This window comes from Babylonia areolata, chromosome 25 (genome assembly GCF_041734735.1).
Source record: "Babylonia areolata isolate BAREFJ2019XMU chromosome 25, ASM4173473v1, whole genome shotgun sequence".
In the NCBI taxonomy this organism is placed as follows: Eukaryota; Metazoa; Mollusca; class Gastropoda; order Neogastropoda; family Buccinidae; genus Babylonia; species Babylonia areolata.
In genome coordinates, this window is record NC_134900.1 from 26,752,862 (window position 1) to 26,778,952 (window position 26,091).

At 40.4% G+C, this 26,091-nt stretch overlaps 1 protein-coding gene across 2 annotated transcripts in view; it reads left to right on the top strand.

Moving 5' to 3' along the window:
• The window catches only part of LOC143299762 (ERC protein 2-like), a 61,315-nt gene that overhangs the window by 28,080 nt on the left and 7,144 nt on the right, over window positions 1-26,091 (top strand). For both annotated transcript variants that reach the window (XM_076613157.1, XM_076613158.1), the window contains 5 exons: window positions 2,081-2,216; window positions 3,875-4,006; window positions 4,868-5,028; window positions 6,532-6,679; window positions 8,024-8,215. In XM_076613157.1, the coding sequence (XP_076469272.1) occupies window positions 2,081-2,216; window positions 3,875-4,006; window positions 4,868-5,028; window positions 6,532-6,679; window positions 8,024-8,215 (769 nt within the window). The remainder of the gene's footprint in view (window positions 1-2,080; window positions 2,217-3,874; window positions 4,007-4,867; window positions 5,029-6,531; window positions 6,680-8,023; window positions 8,216-26,091) is intronic.

Below are 26,091 nucleotides of genomic sequence, written 5' to 3' on the forward strand. Positions count from 1 at the left end.
CCATGGCACCTCCCTGTGTGAAAGGAGGGAAACACCTTTCTGATTTTTTTACCAAGGCACCTCCCTGTGTGAAAGGAGGGAAACACCTTACTGATTTTTAACCAAGGCACCTCCCTGTGTGAAAGGAGGGAAACACCTTACTGATTTTTTACAGTGGCACCTCCCTGTGTGAAAGGAGGGAAACACCTTACTGATTTTTTTACCAAGGCACCTCCCTGTGTGAAAGGAGGGAAACACCTTAATGATTTTTTACCAAGGCACCTCCCTGTGTGAAAGGAGGGAAACACCTTACTGATTTTTTACCATGACACCTCCCTGTGTGAAAGGAGGGAAACACCTTACTGATTTTTTTACCAAGGCACCTCCCTGTGTGAAAGGAGGGAAACACCTTACTGATTTTTTACCATGGCACCTCCCTGTGTGAAAGGAGGGACACACCTTACTGATTTTTTACCATGACACCTCCCTGTGTGAAAGGAGGGACACACCTTACTGATTTTTTACAGTGGCACCTCCCTGTGTGAAAGGAGGGAAACACCTTACTGATTTTTTACAGTGGCACCTCCCTGTGTGAAAGGAGGGAAACACCTTACTGATTTTTTTACCAAGGCACCTCCCTGTGTGAAAGGAGGGACACACCTTACTGATTTTTTACAGTGGCACCTCCCTGTGTGAAAGGAGGGAAACACCTTACTGATTTTTTACAGTGGCACCTCCCTGTGTGAAAGGAGGGAAACACCTTACTGATTTTTTTACCAAGGCACCTCCCTGTGTGAAAGGAGGGAAACACCTTACTGATTTTTTACCATGGCACCTCCCTGTGTGAAAGGAGGGAAACACCTTACTGATTTTTTACCATGGCACCTCCCTGTGTGAAAGGAGGGACACACCTTACTGATTTTTTACCATGGCACCTCCCTGTGTGAAAGGAGGGAAACACCTTACTGATTTTTTACCATGGCACCTCCCTGTGTGAAAGGAGGGAAACAATGATAATAATAATGATACTTCTTCTGCATTTGTGGGCTGCTGCTCCCAAGGTCACTCACATACTTGCATGAGTGGGTTTTTACGTGCATGGCTATTTTTTACCCTGCTGTGTAGGCCGTGATACTTGGGGGTTTTCGTGGGTGTGGAGGCTTGGTATGTTCTTGTTTCTATGATCCACCGGATGCTGACATGGATTACAGAATCGTAAGTGTGTGTATTGATTTTCTGCGTGCATGCTTACACAAAGGGGCTTCAGGCACATGCCAGTCTGCACATACACTGACATGGGAAACCACCCAAAGCACCAAAACGGTTGGATCAAATAATAATGCTAATATTGTGGTACTCATACAGCACAATCTCACCATATATTGGGAAAGGGCAGATCACAGAGATGGAAGAGTAAGGCTTGAAGGTTTTAGCGAAAGGAGGGAAAGAATGATGTGTGGTATTTGTGTGGCACAAACTCCTCGTACAGTAGAGAAGGGCAATCAGGAGGATGCAAGGAATCAGGCTTGTAGTGAAAGGAGGAAAATAATACTTAACACATCGCTCAGAGGTAAGATGGATAAAGGAGGATCCAGTGGATCTTGTTACATGGCCATACCAAAGTAGAGTTAGTTGGCTGCTATTGCTGGCTACTGATGATGTTGTTACATGCTCATTTGAACTGGATGAGTGTATTGGATTTGGTTTGTCTTTGTGTGTTGACTGTGGATCATGATAACACTTTAAATTGTGTGTGTGTGTGTGTACATATTTTTTGTGTTTGCATGTGTGTGTGGCGCTTGTGTGTTTGTGTGTGTATGATGCCCATTTGATCCCCCTCCCCCTCATTTACTGAGTGATAACACTCAAATATATTAAAAAAAAATCAATACTGTAACAAAATGTCTTCAATCACCAGTATTTGTATCGGGACATTGAACAAAATTCATCATCATGTGTAAGGTGTGTGTCTGTGTGTGATTGTGTCTGTGTGAGAATGAGTTTGTGTGTATTTGTGTGTGTGTGCGTATGTTTTTGTGAGTGTGTGTGTGTGTGTGTGTGATTGTGCATGTATACATGTATGTGTGTGTGTGTGTTGCAGTGTGATCAAGGAGTACCGGCAGAAGGTGGGCACCCTGAAACGTAACCAGCAGACGGAGAAGAAGAAGAACGCACAGCTCCTGGAGGAGGCACGAAAACGAGAAGACTCCTTCACCGACGACGCCTCGCAGCTGTCTGTACGTGTCTTGTGTTTCCGTGGGCATCAGTTGTCTGGGTTGAAAATCTCAGGAGAGTGTGTGTGTGTGTGTGTGTGTGTGTGAGAGAGAGAGGGTTTGTGTGTGTGAGAGAGAGAGAGAGAGTGTGTGTTTGGGTGTGAGAGAGAGAATGTGTTTGGGTGAGAGAGAGAGAGAGAGAGATTGTGTGTGAAAGAGTATGTGTGTATGTGAGAGTGTGTGTTCATGAATGTATATCTGTGTGTGTATGTGAGAGTGTGTGAGTGTGAGTGTTTGTGAATGTATGTGTGTGTTTGTGTAAATGTGTGTTGTGTTGATTTTTAGAACGGTGAGGAAAGTGTAATTTGCTTGTTGATGTTGAAAAAGAGACAAACTGAGAGAGAGAGAGAGAGAGAGAAATGGTGAGCATTGAAGAGAAAGTTGCACTATTGTCTGCAACCAACTAAGCAAGTCCAAGTCAACATAACTGAACAAGTAAGAATTCTGATACATCGCTTACTGTTTAAATTATTAAGTAAGCAAAACTATCAGCTGTAGCACCTCCTCATCCCACACCTCTTAGATATGGTAAATTTCATATTTATAATCTCACTCCAAATGATTATGGACAAAATGTAGCAACATTCGAATGAGACGATAAACCAAAGTCCCATGTGCAGCATGCACTTAGCACACGTAAAAGAACCCATGGCAACAAAAGGGTTGTTCCTGGCAAAATTCTGTAGAAAAATCAACTTCAGTAGGAAAAAATAAAACTGCACGCAGGAAAAAATACTAAAAAAAAAAAAAAAAAAAAAAAAAAAAATGGTGGCGCACTTTATAGAGCAGCCTGAATTTCACACAGAGAAATCTGTTGTGGTAAAAAGAAACACAAAATACAAAGTAGAAAAAAACCAAAAAACTTGAGCTGCATATCTGTATTGGATTTTCACCAAAGTCGAAGGGATGTAATCCATCCTGGAGCTTAGTAGAGAACATCGCACATCAAACTTGCTTGCTTCCCTTGATGCAGGCCATTGATGATAATTGGCTAGAAACAGTGGATATGAATTCACCCCTACAACCATAAAAGGCCTTGTGACCGTTAATCTTTTATCATGTACATTACAGACAACCATAGAGCAGAATGAACAAACGTTGTTAACCTTTTATCATGTACATATAGACAGCCATAGAGCAGAATGAACGAACACTGTTAACCTTTTATCATGTACATTACAGACAACCATAGAGCAGAAGAACGAACGCTGTTGACCTTTTATCATGTACATTACAGACAACCACAGAACAGAATGAACAAACACTGTTAACCTTTCATCATGTACATTACAACCACAGAGCAGAAGAACGAACGCTGTTAACCTTTTATGTGTACATTACAGACAACCATAGAGCAGAAGAACGAACGCTGTTAACCTTTTATCATGTACATATAGACAACCATAGAGCAGAAGAACGAACGCTGTTGACCTTTTATCATGTACATTACAGACAACTGTAGAGTAGAATGAACGAATGCTGTTAACCTTTTATCATGTACATACAGACAACCTCATAGAGCAGAGCGAACGAACGCTGTTAACCTTTTATCATCTACATATAGACAACCTCATAGAGCAGAGCGAACGAATGCTGTTAACCTTTTATCATGTACATTACAGACAACCATAGAGCAGAAGAACGAACGGATAGAAGAATTGGAGGAAGCCCTGAGGGAGAGTGTACGCATCACTGCACAACGAGAGATGGACATGGTGGAATTACAGTCCCAGATTGATTCTTCCAAGTCAGCTGTGAGTACATGTGTATTTTAATGATTATGTAGATTGTGAAAACTGGTAATTATGTGAGATTTGAATAATCATTTGGATTGTGAAAACAGGGCATATCCATCAACAAAACCTGTGTGACAGGTTTTGGTAGTAATTTGTAAGCCATGAGGATATTTTGGTTGTGAAAACTGGGTATTTCCTTTACCATAACCTGTGTTGCAAACCTAGATAATAATTAGTCACTTCTGAATACATTTGTGTTTGAATATTTGGATTGTGTAAACTGGGTATTTCCCTTATCATAACATGTATGGCCAGGCCGAAGTGGTAACTGGTTAGTTCTGAGTACATTTGTGTTTGATATATTTGGATTGTGAAAACTTGGTATTTCCTTTACCATAACCTGTGCATAAAGCTTTGGTAGGCACGAGTCAGCCATGGGTATATTTGTGTTTAAATCTTTAGATTTTGAAAACTTGGTATTTCCCTAAACATAACCTGTGTAGCAGTGTAGGTTGTTACAGGTCAGCCTTAGGTCATATTTAGATTGTGAAAACTTGGGTGGTAATACAGTGTGTGCATCTAGCATTCAGAATTCTTTGTTTCTGCCTTGTTAAATCAATCTCAGAGATCTGCTTGATAACTGTTTCTTACACCTGTCCATTTAGGTAGATTGAATATACCTGCCAACTGTTTATATTTGTTACATCTATCTGGTTAGGTGAAAATGCACACTCACATTCTCTCTCTCTCTCTCTCTCTCTCTCTCTCTCTCTCACAGAACACACAGAGACACATTCATACCCCCCCTCCCCCCCCCCACACACACACACTCCAGACTAACCAGCTATATTCCTGCCTTATGCCCCCCTCCCACCCCAGATGGAAGATATGCGGAAGGAAGTGGAAGGCATGCAAGCGTCATCCCGCGAGTACACCAGCAAGCTAGCCACACTGACGCGGCAGTTGGAGGACCGTGACGCCAAACTCAAACGGATGGGGGCAGAGCGACAGAAACACCTGGAAGAGGTGTATGAAATGAAGTAAGTTAGTCGTGGAACACCTGAAAGAGGTGTATGAAATCACGGGCTAGCAGCAGTACGTGCACTGGACTGGATTATATGGTCGAGTTTGCTACTTTCTGTTATTTCTTTTTGTTGTCTTCCTGTGTTGTGTTTTGTCATTGGGTGTGTGTGAGTGTTTATATAGGGTGTTTTTGTACAGAACAGCATGATAATGGAGGAAAACGATGTTATTGCACTTGGTTGTTGTGTTCAATGCATTTGCAAATATTTCAGCAGCATTTCCACCCATGAAATACATGGCCTTGATTTTTTCTTCTTCTTTTTTTTCTTTTTTCAAATGATGTCTTGTTGTTTTTCTAAAAATCTGTGATATCTTCCCCTGTTCCCCCTGATACTGTCAACATCAAACTTATGAGAAATATATTTTCCATTCATTTTCCTTCAAAAAAACAATACTTGTACATGCTTTTGAGCATTTTTTTAATTTTAGTGATTTTTTTTTTGGGGGGGGGGTGGGGGGGGGGGGGGAGTTAGAGTTTTGTGATGTGTTTTATGGCAAAAATTACAAATAGTTCCAGAAGTCAAAGGTTAAAGAGTGAGTGCTGATGGTGAACTGACCCTGAATGTATTGACTGATTAAAGCTGGGTGTTTCTTGCTATTTTTAAACCTGTTGGCTCCACAACATCATGGAGAGTGAAAGAAAGTAAGAGGAAAGAACACACACACACACACCTGAGTGAAAGCACGACAGGTGAGGGTCCAGATATCATTGGAACAAAAGTTTCAGTTTTTTGTCAGTGTATGTAGAGTACACTTTTTTGACTCACTTGTGTAAACAAAGTGAGTCTGTGTTTTAACCCGGTGTTCGGTTGTCTGTCTGTGTGTCCGTGGTAAACTTTAACATTGACATTTTCTCTGCAACTACTTTGTCAGTTGACACCAAATTTGGCATAAAAATAGGAAAAATTCAGTTCTTTCCAGTCATCTTGTTTAAAACAATATTGCGCCTCTGGGATGGGCACAAAAAAAATAAAGAATGAAGCCTAATTATATGCAAACTGCATTTACTGTTATATTTATATTTTTTTGTATTCTCTAAACTTGGCACTTTGATCTGATATTCTGACCCAACAGCTAGAGCAGTCATTATTATCATTTTTTGTTCAAACAGGAACTTCTTTTGCTAAGCATGGAAGTTTTATTTATTTTGCAAACGTTTTGATGCAGATAGTAAAAAAGGGAAATTACTCTGTAATGCTAGGGGAGTTAATTTGCTTTAAACTGATCTTTCTCATCTTAAATGTTACATTTTGAAATTATACTCGATACATAAAAAGCTTGATTTTTTTTTTAAGTGTATCACAAGTGAGTCTTGAAGGCCTTGCCTCTCTTGTGTTTTTTTAATTATTATTCTGAAAGTACACACATTTTTGTTGACCAGAACTCAAGTAGAAGATTTTAAGGTGAATGACAAGTGACAGCTAAAAGCAAAACACTGTACGGCCGGCCGTGTGTGACAGGCAAGAGGCGGTCCAGGCGGCCATCAGTGAGAAGGACTCCACCATCGCCCTGCTGGAGATGACCAGCACCAAGAAACAGCGCAACCTGGAGGAGATAGAGCAGCTCACTCACGAGAAACACCGCCTGCAGGCCACGCTGAGAGAAGTGGTATGGAACTGTGGGGGGGTAGGGAGGGGGTGAGGGGGGACGGGGGGGGGGATAATGTTACTTTGTGGTGTGACATGTTTGAAAAAAAAAATTGAAGGGGGAGTTTGGGGGGTTTTTTGGGGGGTGGGTTGGGGGTGGGTATTACTTTGTGGTGTGACATGTTTTTTTTTTAAAAAATTGAAGGGAGAGTTGTTGTTTTTTTTTGGGGGGGTTGTTACTTTGTTGTGTGACATGTGTTAAAAAAAAAATGAAGGGTTAGTTTGTTTTGGGGAGGGGGATGAGGGGGGGGGGTGTTACTTTGTGTGGTGTGACATGTTTTAAAAAAAACATAAGGGGGAGTTTGTTTTGGGAGGATTTGGGGGTGGGGGGGAGCGGAGTGTTCTTACTTTGTGGTGTGACATGTTAAAAAAAAAAAAAAAAAAAAAAAACTGAAGGAGGAGTTTGTTTTTTTGGGGGGATGAGGGGGGGGGGGGGTGTTGTTACTTTGTGGTGTGACATGTTTTAAAAAAAATTGAAGGGGCAGTTTGTTTTTTGGGGAGAGATGGGTGGGGGGGGGGGTGATGCTACTTTGTGGTCGGACATGTTTAAGAAAAAAAAAAGGAATTTTTTTTTGGAAGGGGATGGGGGGGGGGGGTGTTGTGATTCTACTTTGTGGTGTGACTTGTTTAAAAAAAAAAAAAAAATTGAAAGGAGAAAAAGCAGCTTGCACATGAGAAACTCCAGTTGCAGGCTGCACTGAGAAGTGGTGTGGCACCTTGAGGAATGGTGAGGGGCAGAAGGGTGTTGTGCTGCTACTTCTCTTTTTTCTCTCTCTTTTTTGTGTATTACTTTTTCACACAAGTTTTACATCATGACAGACAAAAAACCCCCAAAAATAACTTGTTAAAAAGGGGGGTAGGGAAAGGAATTGATAAATGGTACAGCTTTTCCTTCACTTTTATGTAGATCTCCCCATCTGCACACCATAGAAGGAGTTCTCTGCCCAAGCTGATGTAGTATTTTGCACGGGACAAGAATCAGACTTCTGCCGGAGTCTGCACCAGTGGGTCACAATACATTTTGTTGGATTGAGCGTAATTTTGGGTCAAAGGGGATGCTGCATACATAAACAGACAGGAGGTAATATACTTTTGGAGGCTACCAGCCGCATCTACTTTTGATCTCTCTGCTTGAGCAGAGTAATATTTTGAAAAACAGGACAGGAATCAGACCCCTGCTGGAGTCTGCATCAGTAGGTCACAGTGATCTTGGGGGGGGGGGGGAACAACCCCCTCAAAAACCTTTCCTGTTTGGATGTAACATTTGAACATCCTATGACATTTGAACATCCTCATTGTCCTACAGACTCAGAACCTGATGAAGCTACGGGAAGGGGGAGAGAAGGCCGGCAGTGAAACCACCACCCCCACCAGCACTGCAGTCAGTGGCCTTGCTGGTAGTGGTGGTGCAGTGGGCAGCGGCACCGGTTCCAGCGGCAGCAGCAGCAAGGGCAAGAAAACTGTGGCCCAGCGGCTTCGCAATGCCCCGCCCGAACAGGTAGACCCCTATGTTCTTACGGCCAATGACCCTTCTCTGTTGGACTCGTAGTAGCTCCTGTTGTTGTCGTGCTGGCTGTGTCCTCTGCTTGTAGAGTCGGCAGCAGGAGGAGGAGGAGGAGGGGAGGAAGAAGCATCATCATGATCATCGGCATCAGCATCAATCATCCGGCTTTAGTCAACATGCCGTGGAGATATTGCCTTCATCTGTTTTGGTGTGCCAGTTAGTGCGCATGTTGAGACAGCGAGTTCTGTTAGCCATGGGTGTCTTCTTCTTTTTTTCTTTTTTTTTTCGTTTTTTTTTTTTTTATGGATATTGTGGTGTTGCCTAATCTTTTCTGTCTCCTGGATTTATATTTATATATATATATATATATATATATGTATAGCTTCACTTGGTCTGTGACTGTGTCTGCTGTCACCCGTCTTTTTATTGTCTGTCCTTCACTTTCATTTTGTTGTTTTTACCTGACGTCTGCTCCTTTCCCTTGAGCTGTGAATTGATGTGTCTTTGTTTCTTTCTTTCTTTCCCCCTCGTCCTTTATTATTGTGATTATTATTGATGTTTATTGCCTCCCCTTTCTGGTTGATCGTTGTGATTTCATTCTTTTTTCTTTTTTTTTATGTTTCTTTTACCTCTCCCTTCCCTGTTGGTGTTCCATAGCCCACCACTGAGTTCCAGATAAGTTTGATTCTGCACGATTCGTCACCTTATAAGATGAACAGGTAGTTTGTCGGTGGAAAACTGATAGAGTTATTTACTGTCAGGGTGCAGGACCCACATGGGTCCCTTTCTTTAGGTGCAGTAGGGACCTGTGAAGTTATTGTTTTTGTGTCAAGAATGTGAGCTTATGTTTTTAGCACAAAATTGATGCTATTTTTGAGCTGTCAGTTTACATGTTGGGGTCACAGAATGTAGTTGTTGGCATGATGGGACAGGTTCCATAGCGTGTCGTTCAGTGGAAATATGTCATAATCCTGAAAGCAGATAGCATGTTGATTTTTGTTGTTGATTTTTTTAAATAAGAAAGAAAAAAGTGGGTGCAGTGGGGTGGTATCAGTGTATACTACCTGGTCACATCGTTATGTGCACACCATTTTTTTTCCCCCCCTCACTGATGGAAACTTGTCTTTTATTATTTATTGATGTTGGCATTACCGTGAAGCATTTATGACTGGGTACAACAATACTGCAGCCTGTATGACTTTGTGTGTGTAAATATTCAGTCACTTCCCCAACCCTCCAGCACTCTGAACTTATGTGGGGTTAAAACTGCAGTGTGTGAATTGTCTATATGGGGTTAAAACTGCAGTGTGTGAATTGTCTATGTGGGGTTAAAACTGCAGTGTGTGAATTGTCTTCTTTCTTGTTTGAATAGAAAAGGGGGGAAGTGTCATTTATTCACATGTGTAATTTTGAAAGGAAAATTTCCTTTTGTTTTGATATTATTGTTTCTTTTTTTTTTTTTTTTAATGAAGTACCTGTTGAATGTGTTTTGAAGCTGTTGTGCAAATTTCCAGTTTTCACAGGGTGCTATGCATGTTTTGATCATTGCGATGTTGACATGCTTGTAGATCTGGAATTGTGTCATAATGGAAGCAGTTGGGTAATGTGAAAGACAAGGTTCACATTTTTTTCCCCAGTCTGTTGTGATGATTTAACGGATGTTGCGGTATGAATCAGAATAGCAAGGGTGATATAGCAATACTTAATTCAGTGTACTGAATGTAAAGGAAACTAGAATTTCATCATCATCATATCAAGATTGCAATTATTAATGTATGGCAGTATTCAGTGGAAAAGGAAGGATGAATGATTGAATGATCAGTTTTTGTTGAATTTTGGAGAGAGACTTGTTTTGTGTTGGAATATTCAAATCCGATGGAAGATTACTTATAATGTTACGGTTTTCACATTCGGTGCAACGTATATTTTTTTCCCTTCCATAGTGGTCATCATTGTCCGCAGGATTTTGTTTCCCTTTATTTGGGTTGTTTGAGCAGATCTGAATCCAGGAATCTTGAGTGTGAATGTTCCTCATGCTGTTTAGTTCAGTAGACTGACGCAAGGGAAACAACTGTTAAAGATCTGAGATCTTTGCTTGGTCAGGCTTTCTACACTTTTCATTGATTTGTGTGTGTGTGTGTGCTATTAATAAATTGTGTTGGTCAAGACAGACTGAAATCAGGTGAAAGAATAAAAAAAAAAAAAAAAAAAAAATGTTCTCGTTGATCTCTGTGACCATCATCAACTTGTAACAGAAAACATCCAAAGATTATGATGCATTTGTTAGAATGAAGAGAATCGCACATGTCAGTCTTGTAAATTGGCTGATGTGATGGGCTGGATTTCCACACACCCACTCATATTCCCAACCCTTAGATATTTTATGAGATCATGCTTAGTTGGTTGGATGGTGATTTGTTTAGTTTGTCCTTCTGCTTAGTTTATTTGGGAATTATTATTTGAAAAAAGAAAAAAAGAAATTGTTTTAGAATCTCCATCAAAGAATCTCATCTTTTCAATCTTTTCATGTGTATCACTTTTATTTTAAAATATTTAAAAATCTGTTTTTCTCAAGACTTTTGCCGTGCATGCAAGCACACATGCAGTTGCAGATTAGCGTGCGCTCTCTCTCTCTCTCTCTCTCTCTCTCTCTCTCTCTCTCTCTCTCTCTCACACACACACACACACACACACACACACACACACAAACTTGTGCAAAGATGTGCATGCGCACAAGCACGCACACACATGCGAATACGCACAAGACACAGACACACCAGCACAAGTATTGGCAGCATATTTGGCTGTCACTGAGAATTCTGCCTTGTAGTGTAATTTGATTTCCACTGGAGTGGGGAAAAAAGTGATTTATTAAGAAGATATATATCGAAATAAAAACTTTCAGTCCCACTTTTATGGTACTTCATGCATCCCTTAACCCAGATCCAAAAGTCCTGATTTAAAAGCTGGTCAGTAGCTTAAACGATTTTCTTTGTTTTGCTTACAATCTAAGGCTTTTACAAAAGAAGCCTAGATGATAGAAAGCTTTAGTCCCGTTGTCAGTAAGAATGTGTCTGCCATACAGTCTGTTTCGCTTTCGACATCTCGTGGAGGCCAGCACTGTTGGAGACTGAGACTGTATGGCAGTTCTCTGCTTTATTCTTTAGGTGGAAATTTCCTGTTGCTAGTATTAGTGTGTGGACCATGTTGTCATGTTAGCCAAAAGAAAGTCTGTGCTACACATGTAGTCCATTTCCACATCTGTCATTGCTGTGACTGTTGAGCTGCCTCATTGTCTTTTTGTCATGTGGAAGGTAGGGATTTTTTTTTTTTTTTTTTTTTTTTTTTTTTTTTTTTTTTTTTTTTATTATTAAATAAAAAAGTAACAAATACATGTCTACATTAACATGTCAGGTAGGAATTATTTAGTAAGGGATGGGGGTATGCAAAATATACCCACAAATAAAGAAGGGGTAGTACTTAAATTGAAGATCTTTTGTACACACACACATTTTGATGTGAATGCACCAGATACGCTCTGTTCACACACACACACACACACACACACACACACACGCACAAGGAATGAATGCATATTAACTGTTGTGCGAAGTGGGATGCAGATCTGACGAAGAGTTGTTAACTCTACATCTACTTCTCTTCTGGAGAGTTTCCTTGTTTTTTTGTTGTTGTTGTTTTTTGTTTTGTTGTTTTTTTTGTTGTTTTTTTTGTGGCTATTCTATTTATATCATAATCACCGGAAATAAGTGACTGGCTCTAAGGGCTGTGTGAGAGAGAGAGAGAGTTTCCATGCATGAGAGCGGATGATAGGTATGTACAAGTATGTAAAAAAGAAGAAAAAAAAGCTGTATATTTTTTGTACATTTGTAAGAAGTAAAGAGCACTCAGAACGTGCTCATCTGAATTTTTAATGTGTGTTATGCTTTTTTTTTTTTTGGTTGATTTTTTTTTCTAAGTGCGAGGCACTTTAAAAGGTCAAGTGCTTGAAAAAATATCTAATGATTGACAGCTTATGTTTTGGGTCACCTTTCACATTGTGAATACATTGAGAATTTTCACTCTGCACTGCCTCACTGTATATAAATGTCCTGTTTGAGTATCATAATTAAGGGGAGAGCGGGAGTGGTGGGGGGCGGGAGATTCAGGTGGGGGGGGGTGGGGGGAATGGGGAGGGGTCTCTCACTTTTTTCTGCTTCTCATTAAACGCATTTCACTTTGTGGTTAATTTTGCTTCCTTTTAATTTTTTTCTTCTTTTTTCTTCTTTTTTTTTTTTTTTGTTTTAAAGAAGTTTCCTCCAGAAATTGATGACTTAAGTTGCATTTTTATGAATATAAATGTTAAGGTATTTGCAGGTTGTCTAAACTGTTTGTTTGTTGTTTTCCAGGGATTTTTGATTTGTGGATTGTTTTTGTTACTTTTGTGTTATGTTTAATGAGTTGCTTTTATATATATGTGTGTGTTTGTGTGTGTGTAAAATTATAGATGCTTTTTGTCATTTTTTTCTGATTCAAGTTTATATTTAACCCTTGACCTTGCTGCTTTTTGTGGCTCTGTTTACATTGTAGGAATATTGAAATTATATCTATATTTTGCTTTCAGCATTTATTTCGTTATTCAGCAAGTACTGAGCAAACTGTTCTGTGATTTAGACAGTGATTTGAATCCAGGAGGGGGAAAAAAGTATATTGCTCAAATGCTCTGATTTTTTTTTCTTTCTTTTTTTCATTGTTTAGAATGCTTGTTTCTGCTTTTTTTGTTTTGTTCATACACTGTTCAGGTGGATTGTCTCTGGCCTCAGTCAGAGTGACTCGGTTTGTCATTACAGGTCCACTTTCCAGAACGCTTGTCACAGTTTTTGCATGGTGTAGATGAAATCAGTGCACCACTGTTTCACATACTCGTCTGTAATACTGATGTTAGCATTAACATCATTCTGTTCTACATTTGCATTCCCTCCCTTTAACTTTCCCTAGATAAAATATGAAAATGTTGATGGTGAGAGGAAGCAGGATGACTAAGGTAGATAAGAAGAATAGCTATATTTGTGTGTGTGTATGTGTTAGAGAGAGAGAGAGAGAAAGACCGGTGTACTGGGTGCTGTTGGACAATCATGAAAGCGTGACATGTCATGCAAGTGTGCTCCTTGCACATGATAAAGTGTGCAAATTGCATACACCACCCTTTTGCTGATAAGTGGTGTGTCTGTGTGTGTGTGTGTGTGTTTGCCCATCTGTCACTGAATCCATTGTCTAAAGGGAATTAATTCAGTGTCAGTTCTCTTCTGATTTTTCTCTTTTTTTTTTATGTTGTCTGTGCTTCTTTTCTTGTGTGTTTGTGTGTGTATGTGTGTGTGTGTGTTGAGATTGCAGATATAAATTATTATTATTAGTTTTGTATTGATGTTTCAAGATACTTCTCAGTGGGATAGACCGTTCTTGTGTTACGACACTCTTGTATTTTGTTTGGCTTCTTTGTACATATGTTTCTTGTAATAATAAAAAAAAAAAAGAAATATATATATACACATTGTCATCAGTCACCTTTTTGTCCTATTTTCCATATTTTCCTCCTTTTTTTTTGTTGATAATTTGTTTGTTTATTTTGTTTTGTTATTATCATTAGTTTTTTTTACATATTGATTACCATTAAAAGAAATTGTCCATGAAGCATTTTTTGGCATTTTAGTGGCGAACAGACATGCCAAGTCATTCAGTGTGCAATATGTGTTCATCTCTTCTTTTTCTTGGGAGCTGTCACTTTTAAAGGTCATAATTAGAGAGAGGGAGAGAGTGTGTGTTTGTATGCCGGTGTGTGCGTGCACATTTTGGTTGCAATAGGTGTCTGCATACATTTTTAATTTTGAAATTTGCTACTTTGACAAGTAGTTTCTTTTGGATGGGAAATCGGGTCTTTTAAATGTCGTCATTTATGCTTGATGATGTTTACTATTATTATATTTCACTGATTATGAAAATAAGTTTAGTATCTGCAAATTAGTGTGAGTGGGTTTTAGAGGCTGCAGGATTTCAGCTCCATTATACTTTTCACAGTAATGATTAGTGAAATTTCATCCCCTCCCTCCAACCCCCTGAAAAAAAATCATATTTGAAAGAAACTGTGCAATACTTTTTTAAGAGTGCTGAGTTTTGTGTGAGCCTGGACTCGCCCACTGATACATTGAAATAAGAAATTTGATACACACACACACACACACACACACACACAGAGTAAATGAACTGCCGTGTGAAGACAGCAAGTGCATGGGACATTAAATTCAGAGAGCGTTGAAGGCAGTCGGTCGTTCACAGCTCCAGAAAACCAGACAGACATTGCAAAGTCATCAGGCATAGATAGCTCTTGTATTTATCGTCTTGAACACAGAGAAGATGGGTAGAAATTGTGCATGGGTATCCGTAGTGGAAAAAAGATCAGTTGTGCACTTTGACATTACTCTAGGGAAGAGTTCACAACTGCATTGTGTGACCCTGTGCTCTAGTCATCCTTGTGCGTTTGACTTTGTAGAGAAAAACCAAAACGATCACTTTATAAAGAGAGCAAGAGGTAAACCTATGGTGTAAGATATTAAATGAAAGCAAGAAGACGCTAAGGAATTATGGACAAGCTTTTAAAAACATTTGGCCAGGTCAGTACTTTGAATTAGATTTGACTTTTTTGTTTTTGTTTTTGTTTAAATATTTTGATATAAATGTAGGGGGAAAATCGAAGGGCATTAAACACAGCATAATTAGGCCTTATCAGAAATGACTCCTTGTAACTGTTGTTTCTTTGAGAAAGAAGCGATTGTTGTTTTTTTTCTAAATGTGTTTTTATATATCTGTATTTTCCATATATAAACAACTACGCATTCATTGATTCTTCCTTATATAGAGTAATACAATAATAAAGAGTAATTTTACTAAAAATGCAATTTCATAGCAGTATAATCGAGCATGTTATCTAGTTCCGTATTCATTTCTCGTTAACAGCTGTATGGAATATTTTACATTAAGAATTAAGGTTCACATTAAGAATTTCTGTTGTAGAGATTGATTGCCGATTTGTAAATTGATCCAGCTTAACCTTCCAGAATAATTGATCTGTGATTGACGGTGGAAAATTGCCTGCCAGTCAGCAGTAAGTACTCATGTGTATGCATTTCCAGCGTTCCTTCCAGATATTGCCAAAGTTCACTTCTCGTCATATATTTGGTTGATATTGCCAAAGAGCATTAGATAATGACAAAATGATGAACAGTAGATCATAGGCGTTTACTTTCAGGTAGATTATGATGGTGTCATCATGTTAGAGGTAGCTCTGAGTTTTTTGAAATTATGTTTTGTAGTAGATTGCATGTAGAGACTGTAGTCACATATATATTATATATGTATAACCCCTGATATTTTCCTCTTTTGTTTCCTCCATCCCACTTTTTTCTGTGTTGTCTGTTATTTATTTGTTGATTGGATATCCTTTTCCTCTCTCTGTCTTTGTTCATCTGTTTTCCCTCTCTTTTTCACCTTCCAGTTTTGCTTTCTTTTTCTGTGTCTGACCCATCTTAGAGCCCAGAAGTTTCTCTTCTTTTCTTCATATTGTGTTTTTCCCTTTGTTTAAACATTCTCTCTATTGCTTTTGTCTTTGTCTTCTGCTTAATTGGTTAGGTAAAAATGCACATGAATGAAGCAGAAGTTCGTGAAGAGTAGAACTAGATGCTGGCGTACTTTAAGAAGGACAATTAGTCTTTAAAAAAAAAAAAAGAGAATGAATTATATCGCATGATGCCTCAGGCAGTGTGCCCTGATGAAAGCTGTAAAGTGTACATGGCAGTCTGATGTATCATGATGTCTGTGTGTGTGTTATGTTATGTCATTGTATTGAACAGTCAATAAATCATGCGTTTATCTTCACCCTCTTTGACAAGACTGCATTTTCTGTTGGATTGGTTTGGTTCGCTTTGTTTGGTTCTGCTTGTTGTATGATAGTAGTTTCTGATAGTTAGAGCAGACACACCCTTGAGTATGCGTAAATATATGTTAGTTCATGAGCAGATATTCGTGGAATCATGCACATGCGCACACACGCTTTGAACAGCACAAATGTGTACATAGACATGTTCACTGATTCGTACTTAGATGTGCAAGCTCACGTGAGACACACACACACACACACACACCCTCATTGCACTGTGCTGTACTATGAACATTCTACTATTCATTTCATTCTTTTAAAACTTCACACATGCACTCGTCAACAGTGCTGTTCACTCACCACACATTTAGTAGTAGTAGTACCATGTTCACTTTTCACATACATTGCTGTGTCAGTTTTCAAAAACACAAGTTTCTGTTTTATAATAACTGAATAGTGTTGAGGAATGTGATGGGGTTGATAAAAAAACAAAACCATTTTGATGTTTTAAGTATTGAAGGTGTTCTGTGACGCTTACAGCGTCAAATGATTTGACTTGGAAGGGAGAAATTTATGGAGGACAAACAAGAGTTGCTGAGCCCCCCAATGGAATTATTTGAAGATTATTTCGCCCTCTTCTCCTCTCACTGCAGCTATACTTCAGTGCAGTTCAGAATCCACCCATTTTTTGAGGGGACCTTGTCTTCACTTGGTTCAGTCCCTTGACTTCAGCTGATACGTGAACCTAAGACAAATCTAGGACAAAATGATGAAACCATTTTTCACAGTTCCTCTTCTTCACTCTTTTGTTTAACTCACTCAGTACGGCCAGTCCTCTCTTCTCCTCTACACAGACCCGTCGGATGTCCAGTGGGTGTCTCAATGATCCAACCTTTAGCTTCCGTCGTCAGAATTCTGGTATTCTTTGTCAACAATCACCTCTTCAGTGTAAGAGCCTTCCGCTTGTAATATTTTGATGGTGGTAATTGGGGAGAAACGCTGTTAACGTCGTCTCTTTGCCGTTCGTATGGAGAGAGTTAATCCCTTGACTTCAGCTGATAAGTGGACCTGAGACAAAATAAACCATTTTTAACAGCTCCTCTTCTTCAGTCCTTTGTTCAGTCCCTTGACTTCAGCTGATAAGTGGACTTAAGACATCAAAATAATCAAACCATTTTTAACAGCTCCTCTTCTTCAGTTCTTGGTTTGATCCCTTGACTTCAGCTGACAAGTGGACTTAAGACATCAAAATAATCAAACCATTTTTAACAGCTCCTCTTCTTCAGTTCTTGGTTTGATCCCTTGACTTCAGCTGACAAGTGGACGTGAGACATCAAAACGGTGTACTGTACTTAGGCCATCGGCCCATGTACATACCACACAAAAAGCGCAATGAAAATGGACAACACTGTGTGGACAACACTGTGTGTCAGCAGAAGTATGCTCGACAGATAATGGCTGTGTCACAACAGAGATTACAGGTCAGGATGTCTGTCACCATTCTTCCTCTGTCTTCTTTTTTATTAGGTGTTTTTTGTTGTTTGTTTTTTTTTTGTTTTTTAAATATGACATTCAGTTTTGTGATAAGATTTGTGAACTTTTTATGTGTGTGTGATATTTTTATATTTGAATATCTGCATATGGTGATTCTGAGAAGTGGAGATAGGGGAATTATTATTATTATGTAAACGTTTCTGGGTTGCTGGTGTGTATGTCACTATGTCTGTGTGTGTGTGAGTGTGTGTGTGCCTGCGTGTGTGTGTGTGAGTGTGTGTGTGAATGAATAATGTAGTACGTTGTCTTTGAATATGTTTTATGCTTTATGCATTATTTTCTTCCTTTTCTTGAAAGTAATCTCTTGTGTGTGAATGTGTATAATGTTTATTGTGAAGCACTTTGAGCTCCTACTTAGGGAGAAAAGCGGCACGCAACAAGTATCCTTTCTTTTGAATTTTATTTTTTCAGTTATTTTATTACCATTGTTCAGCAAAATCAGTTTGATCATTTAATTGTACACAAAACAGGGAAATAAATATTTATTTAATTACACATACTTAATTTTATTACCATTGTTCAGCAAAATCAGTTTGATCATTTAATTGTACACAAAACAGGGAAATAAATATTTATTTAATTACACATACTTAATTTTATTACCATTGTTCAGCAAAATCAGTTTGATCATTTAATTACACACAAAACAGGGAAATAAATATTTATTTAATTACACATACTTAATTTTATTACCATTGTTCAGCAAAATCAGTTTGATCATTTAATTGCACACAAAACAGGGAAATAAATATTTATTTAATTACACATACTTAATTTTATTACCATTGCTCAGCAAAATCAGTTTGATCATTTAATTACACACAAAACAGGGAAATAAATATTTATTTAATTACACGTACTTAATTTTATTACCATTGTTCAGCAAAATCAGTTTGATCATTTAATTGTACACAAAACAGGGAAATAAATATTTATTTAATTACACACACTTAATTTTATTACCATTGTTCAGCAAAATCAGTTTGATCATTTAATTGTACACAAAACAGGGAAATAAATATCTATTTTAGTACACATACTTAATTTTATTACCATTGTTCAGCAAAATCAGTTTGATCATTTAATTGTACACAAAACAGGGAAATAAATATTTATTTAATTACACACACTTAATTTTATTACCATTGTTCAGCAAAATCAGTTTGATCATTTAATTGTACACAAAACAGGGAAATAAATATTTATTTAAATACACATACTTAATTTTATTACCATTGTTCAGCAAAATCAGTTTGATCATTTAATTGCACACAAAACAGGGAAATAAATATTTATTTAATTACACATACTTAATTTTATTACCATTGTTCAGCAAAATCGGTTTGATCATTTAATTGCACACAAAACAGGGAAATAAATATTTATTTAATTACACATACTTAATTTTATTACCATTGTTCAGCAAAATCAGTTTGATCATTTAATTGTACACAAAACAGGGAAATAAATATCTATTTTAGTACACATACTTAATTTTATTACCATTGTTCAGCAAAATCAGTTTGATCATTTAATTGTACACAAAACAGGGAAATAAATATTTATTTAAGTACACATACTTAACTGTGACTTTCCTGTTGACGGGTTAAGCTGTTTGACAAGATGCCAAGAAGGAAGTGATAGCTGGTGAGAGTTTGTGACTCAGGTGTTGCCGGATATAATTGTGTGTGTGTGTGTGTGTGTGTGTGCATGTGAGTGAGTGTGTGTGTGTGTGTGAATAAATAACGTAATACGTTGCCTTTGAATATGTTTTATGCCTTATGCATTTTTTTCTTCCTTTTCTTGAAAGTAATCTCTTGTGTGTGAATGTGTATAATGTTTATTGTGAAGCACTTTGAGCTCCTACTTAGGGAGAAAAGCGGCACGCAACAAGTATCCTTTCTTTTGAATTTTATTTTTTCAGTTATTTTATTACCATAGTTCAGCAAAATCAGTCTGATCATTTAATTGTACACAAAACAGGGAAATAAATATTTATTTAAGTACACATACTTAACTGTGACTTTCCTGTTGACGGGTTAAGCTGTTTGACAAGATGCCAAGAAGGAAGTGATAGCTGGTGAGAGTTTGTGACTCAGGTGTTGCCGGATATAATGTGTGTGTGTGTGTATGCGTGTGTGTGTGTGTGAGTGTTCTCTTCCTAACCTGTGTGAAAAGAAAATGTCTGACAGCAGAGTGCTTTGTATAAGATACTGGGATTTTTTTTTTTTTTTTTTTTTTTTTTCTCAGGCTCATTCTGATAACAGACTGAAATTCAGTTTTAAAGGTGAAATAGTTAACATATAAACAACTTAGTAATTTGTTTCAAATCAAAGAAACAAAAGATATGAATTTATAACCCAGCAAAACCTTTCAACATTTTTTCTTGCTGTTATTTATTTCCTGTTTGTTCTTTCATATATATTCCATGTGTTCGCTTGCATGAGTGGTGTGTTTTTTTTATCAGTATATGTTGTCTTTCCACTTCTGCTCATCCTGTAAAGTAGTATGTGACGTTTTTCTTTTATACATCGACTCCATATGGTTGTCGATAACAACCAGCCACCAAGAAAGTAGGAGAATATCACAAAACACACACACACACACACACACACACACACACCACACACACACATGCATCACTGCATACACACACAACATATGCATGCCTGCATATGCACACACTCCCTCTCGCACACACAGACTCACACACACTCAATCTGTGTGTGTGTGTGTGCATCCCCCCCCCTCTCTCTCTCTCTCTCTCTATTCATTCATTGCATTCACTGATCATTTGTTGTGAAAGATGTTGCGTTGTTTATATTACCAATTGCAGTGACACATGTGAAAGTCGGTTATTATTCCCCATTCATTTGGGGCTATGGCCTTAATTGAATAAACCATCTCGAATCTCTCCATTCAAGCACTGTGACAAGCACAGTATTAGTAATGTGAAGAAAATGAAGAATGACAATTCTTTTTCAAGTGCAGGCAAGACACACACCAACAGTTATGTAAGATAAGCGATGATTAAGCCTGTCACTTGGGACACATTTTGTTGCATAAAACTAGCTGGGAAGAGGGGGCTTGGGATGGAAGAAAAGGTGTAAGAAAATTTTATTAATGTAATGAGTGACGACAATTGATGTTTGAAAGGAAGAGGTAGGTGTGTGTGTGTGTGTGTGTGTGTTGTGCAAGAGAGGTCAATGAAGCAGGAAGTCTGGTTATGTGCATTATACAATGTACAGGGTACTTGAAAGTAACTAGCGCCAAGTCATACACGGAAATTGTAAGCCTGGGTAAATGTGGAAAGTACTGTAAAGGTTTGTTGAAGCTCTTTCGGCCTCTCACATAATGTGTGCACACAAAAACATTCTGGCACACGTGCGCGCGCGCACACGCACTTACACTCTCTCTCTCTCGCGCGCGCGCACACACATACACACACTGTCACATAAGCATGCACACACAACTTACGTACGCACAGAAATACTTGTGTAATACCACTGGTAGTGAAAAGACATTACAGTGAGGAACGACAACACAGTGAAAGAAGCCGGAGAGGGTGTATGAAATGTGCAAACAATTAACAACCTGGTTAGGTTTTGTGGGGTGCACTGTAGGCGGTACATCATCATCAAATTCTTGGACTGCATTTCTTTTTCTTTTCTTTTTTTTCTTTTCTTTTTTATATTGGAAATGTATGCATTCATTCACCACACACACACGCGCGCGCGCACACACACACACACACACACACTCACACACACACACACACACACACTCTCTCACACTCACTCACTCGCTCACACACGCACACATACACATACACGCACACGCACACACTCACACATTCATAACTACCATCACTGACGTAAAAAATAGTCTTAACCATCATGAATTATTTTACGGTCGGTAACAGTTTAACTGTTTGCCATAAGAAAACAATATGTCATTAGTGTCGTGGAACTTGGTTTCTAATTCAGTGGTGAATCAGACGGTGAATCCAAGTTGGAAGGTATGAAAGTCTCTCTCTCTCTCTCTCTCTCTCTCTCTGTGAATTCAGTCTGATGATACTCTTGTCATGCTCAGCCCATCCCAGACCCATACTTCCTGAAAGGAAAATCCTCGTCTGTACAACGCACGGACGTATTATAAGTCCGTGGTACAACCCCCCAAAGTGGCATCTGCCTGTTCCTTGTAAGATAACGGGTTAGACACGCACGCACACTGTCACACACACACACACACACACACACACACACACACACATGGCGCGCATCCCCACCCCCAGCTCCCCATTCCCCTCCTACCCCTCTCTAATATCACTTTGCGTGGAAACTTTGCATTGAAAACAACTCATACCACACATTGGCACCTGTTGCGGTCTTGAACAACGTTCTCCGGCAGCGAAGATGAGGTGAAAGTCAGCTGACGCCTACACACTGACCCACACTGTACGAATCAGCCTGATCGGAATATTGCCCACCTGATCAGGATAGCTGCTACCGAAACTGTAGCAGACCAAAGGTGGATCATGAAACATGAGACCAGTTTCACTCACCAGCACTTCTGTCATTAAAAAAAACAACAACAACAAACAAACAAAAACAACAACACCATCCACTTCGCATTTGAGACAGCGTAGCTTCCTCTAGGATTAGTTCGGTTCATCAGAGCAAGTCCCTTACAATGATCGAGTCTCCCGTCGGTCCGACGGATGAGTAGGCAGGCAGGCTTATCTGTTGGTGTGTGTCCTCATATGGGAGAAGAGGCCGATTCTGGATGCGCAGCACTTCCCACAGGTGTTGCAAGGGAAAACGTCTCCAGAAGTTGAGCCTTGCTTCCTTCGCTCACGCTTCTCCTTAATGGCCAGCGTTCTCTTGTTTTCAAACGTCTTTATGCCACTAGAGCACAGCATCCTCCAGCGAGAGCGGTCAAGGGCATCAGTTTCCCAGGAAGCGATGTCTCTGTCACAGGCTTTGAGGTTTGTCTTCAAGTAGTCCTTGAAGCGCTTGCAGGGTCTTCCAAGTTCACGGTGGCCTTCCTTCAGCTGGCCATACAAAAGCATCTTCGGGATCCCGCTGTCTGTCATGCGGACAACGTGTCCTGTCCAGCATAGCTGGCACTGGATCAGCAGGCTTTCGATGCTGGGCAGGCCGCTCCTCTCTAGGACCTGGAGGTTGGAGACCCTGTCTTGCCACTTTATGCCGAGGATCTTTCGTAGGCATCTCTGGTGAAACTGCTCAAGTTGTTGAATGTGAGGGGGGGGGGGGGGGGGGAGGCACTGGCGTTCTGTGAGCTAGCTGGTTGGTACATGGACTCGGTCTTGCTGAGGCTGATGGTGAGTCCAAAGCGCATGCAGGAGGTTGAGAACCTGTCCATAATGAACTGTATGTCCTCATGGGTGTGTGCAGCAAGCGCGCAGTCATCAGCGAAGAGAAATTCTCTCAACTGTGCCTCAAACACCCTGGACCTGGCGTGGAGTCGCCGCAAGTTGAAAAGTTTGCCATCTGTGCGAAACTGAATGTAGATGCCCCGCTCACAGTCTTGGAAGGCGTCAATCAGCATGGCAGAAAAGAGAATGGAGAACAGTGTGGGTGCCAGGACGCAGCCCCGCTTCACTCCATTTACCACAGGGAACGGATCCGACATGTCAGTATTTTCCTGTACTCTCGCCTGCATGACATCGTGGAAAGACGCAATCAGCTGGATTAGGCTGTCTGGGCAGCCGAACTTTACGAGGATCTTCCACAGACCACGGCGGTTCACCGTGTCGAAGGCCTTAGTCAGGTCTACAAAGACCATGTGGAGCTCCTTGTTCTGCTCACGGCACTTCTCTTGCATCTGGCGTACGGCAAACACCATGTCACATGTTCCCCTGCCTGAGCGGAAGCCACACTGTGCTTCAGGGATGACTGTGTTGGAGACATGGTCAACCAGTCTGTTCAGTATGATGCGGGCGAAGATCTTGCCGGCGATGCAGAGGAGAGAGATTCCACGGTGGTTATCGCAGGATGTTTTGTCTCCCTTCCGTTTGTAAATGTGGACAACAGAAGCATCCTTGAAATCCTGTGGGACCTCCCCTCTCTCCCAGATAGACTGGAACAGGGCGGTCAGCTTGTCTGTCAGCACCTCGCCTCCATACTTGCAGATGTCAGCCTGGATTCCATCCGCTCCTGGTGCTTTTCCTGACGTTGTCAGCTTCAGGGCCTTCTGGGTCTCGACCTTGGTGGGAGGGGCAGCTAGCGAGTCACTGACTGGTAGCTGTGGGAGGGCTGCAATTGCCTCGTCAGATACGGACGAGTCCCTGTTGAGGAGGGTGTTGAACTGCTCTGCCCAGCGGGCAAGGATGTCTTCTTGTCTGTCAGGAGGGTGGTCTGGTCCAAGGCTCGGACAGGGGTTGATCCTGTGACTCTCGGCCCATACACAGCTCGGAGACCATCATGGAAGGTCTTCATGTCGTGAGCATCAGCAGCGGACTGAAGCTCTTCGGACTTTCTCTCCCACCAGGTGTTCTTCATCTCACGCAGCCTCTTCTGCACAAGTTGCTTGGTTTGCAAGAACTGGTTCTCCTTCCTCTGGCAGTCTTTATCGGAAATGTGATCCTGATGCCGTATATGCAGTGTGTTCAGGAGCTTGGAGATTCCAGAGTCGTTCTCGTCAAACCAATCTTTGTGGCTCCTCTGTACAAAGCCGAGTGTGTCAGCTGCTGCTGTATTCACAGCATCTCTAAAGGTGCTCCATACCTCTTCTACATCAGTCGATGCAGGAATTTCTTGGAGAGCTACTTGGATTTGCTGCTGCAGCACGTCCTTGGTGATAGGGAGGCGGTGGTTGTTCAGCTTCTTAGGGGGTTTCTGCCTGGCTGGTTGGAGCTTGCGTGCAGGTCTGATGTTCATCTTGTTGCGTACCAGGCGATGGTCCGACCAACAGACTGCTCCTCTCATGCAGTGTGTAATGGAAACATCACCTCTTGGAACAATTACAGATAGAACACTTCCTGAAAAATGTTCCCTGCATTTCCCAGGGGCCTATGGGTTTGTTTTGTTTTGTTTTTATTTGGGGGTTGGTGAGGGGAGGGGGGGGTGGGGGGGGGGAGGAACACTTCGTTCTCCTTCGCTGGAAATAGATTAATGGAAGAAGAAAAGGCGGAAGTGTCTGGGACATTCCTTCATCTTGATCTGTCCAGTCGGAACGGGCGTCTGGTGGATGCTTATGTATTGAGTCCAGAGTTTGGTAGGAAGCGCTTCACTTCTTAGTCAGTAGCTTCCGCACCACCCAGCACTACATCCTACATTGACATCATCGTGTGCCAGTACCTATGGCGGCCTCATGACTATGAGCGGAGGTTAACCTATTAAAGGCCGGTCATCTGCAAGTTGTTACCCGCAGGCTATTCCTTTCATAACCGAATGGTGGTCATTATGTTGGAATTAGAGGTTTCTGACGGCAGGACAGTTATCAAATTGATGTGAAGGGTTTCTACTTCTATTGGCCTTTTATCCACCCGCTTGTCAAAAAGCAACATGCTGTTTGTGGTGTAAGACAGGCCGTTGGAATTTATGCCAGTGTTTTCAGCCGCTCACAGGTTCCGATGTTCATTTTCATGGTTACACAGCTTGGAATGAGTGTTAGCCTTCCAAACTGTCGAAGTGTCAGGCGCAAGCACGCACGCACGCACGCACACACACACACACACACACACACACACACACACACACGCACACAAGCTCGCGCTCACATAACAAATCCACAATTTAACACACGCTGCTAGTGGTAGTGGTCCGTATGCGTGTGTGTGCTAGTCTTTCGAATAGGAGGACAAGCTGAAGTCCTGTATGCTGATTGCACTTCCAGGAAACTTCTTCTGCTTCCTCCTTCGTGGGCTGCAACTCCCACACGAGTGGGTTTTTATGTGCAAGACCGTTTTTACCCCGCCATGTAGGCAGCCATAGTCCGTTTTCGGAGGCATTTCCAGGAAACAAGGTGGAGGGTGGTTACATATTGCAATGCAACACAAAACAATAATTATGTTATACGATTCAATGCAATGTATTGCAACACGATAGTTCCATCCACGCTTTTATGTATCTTCACATGCACGCTTCCAACAGACGATATTTTCACTCATTCTTACCTTTACACAATCTTCGTTCATTTCCCATTTCCGTTTTCAGTGCGTAACCAAACGTTCAACACTGCACGTATTCCGACATAGTCCTCCAACACATTACGTTTTCACCAATACTTGCAAAACGTTACATATTCCTACCCTTTTAACATGTCACATATTCCCAATCTTACATTCAACAAATCACACATTCCCAGCCTTACTTGTAACACATCGCATATACCCACCCATGCTTCCTATACTCACACAATAAAC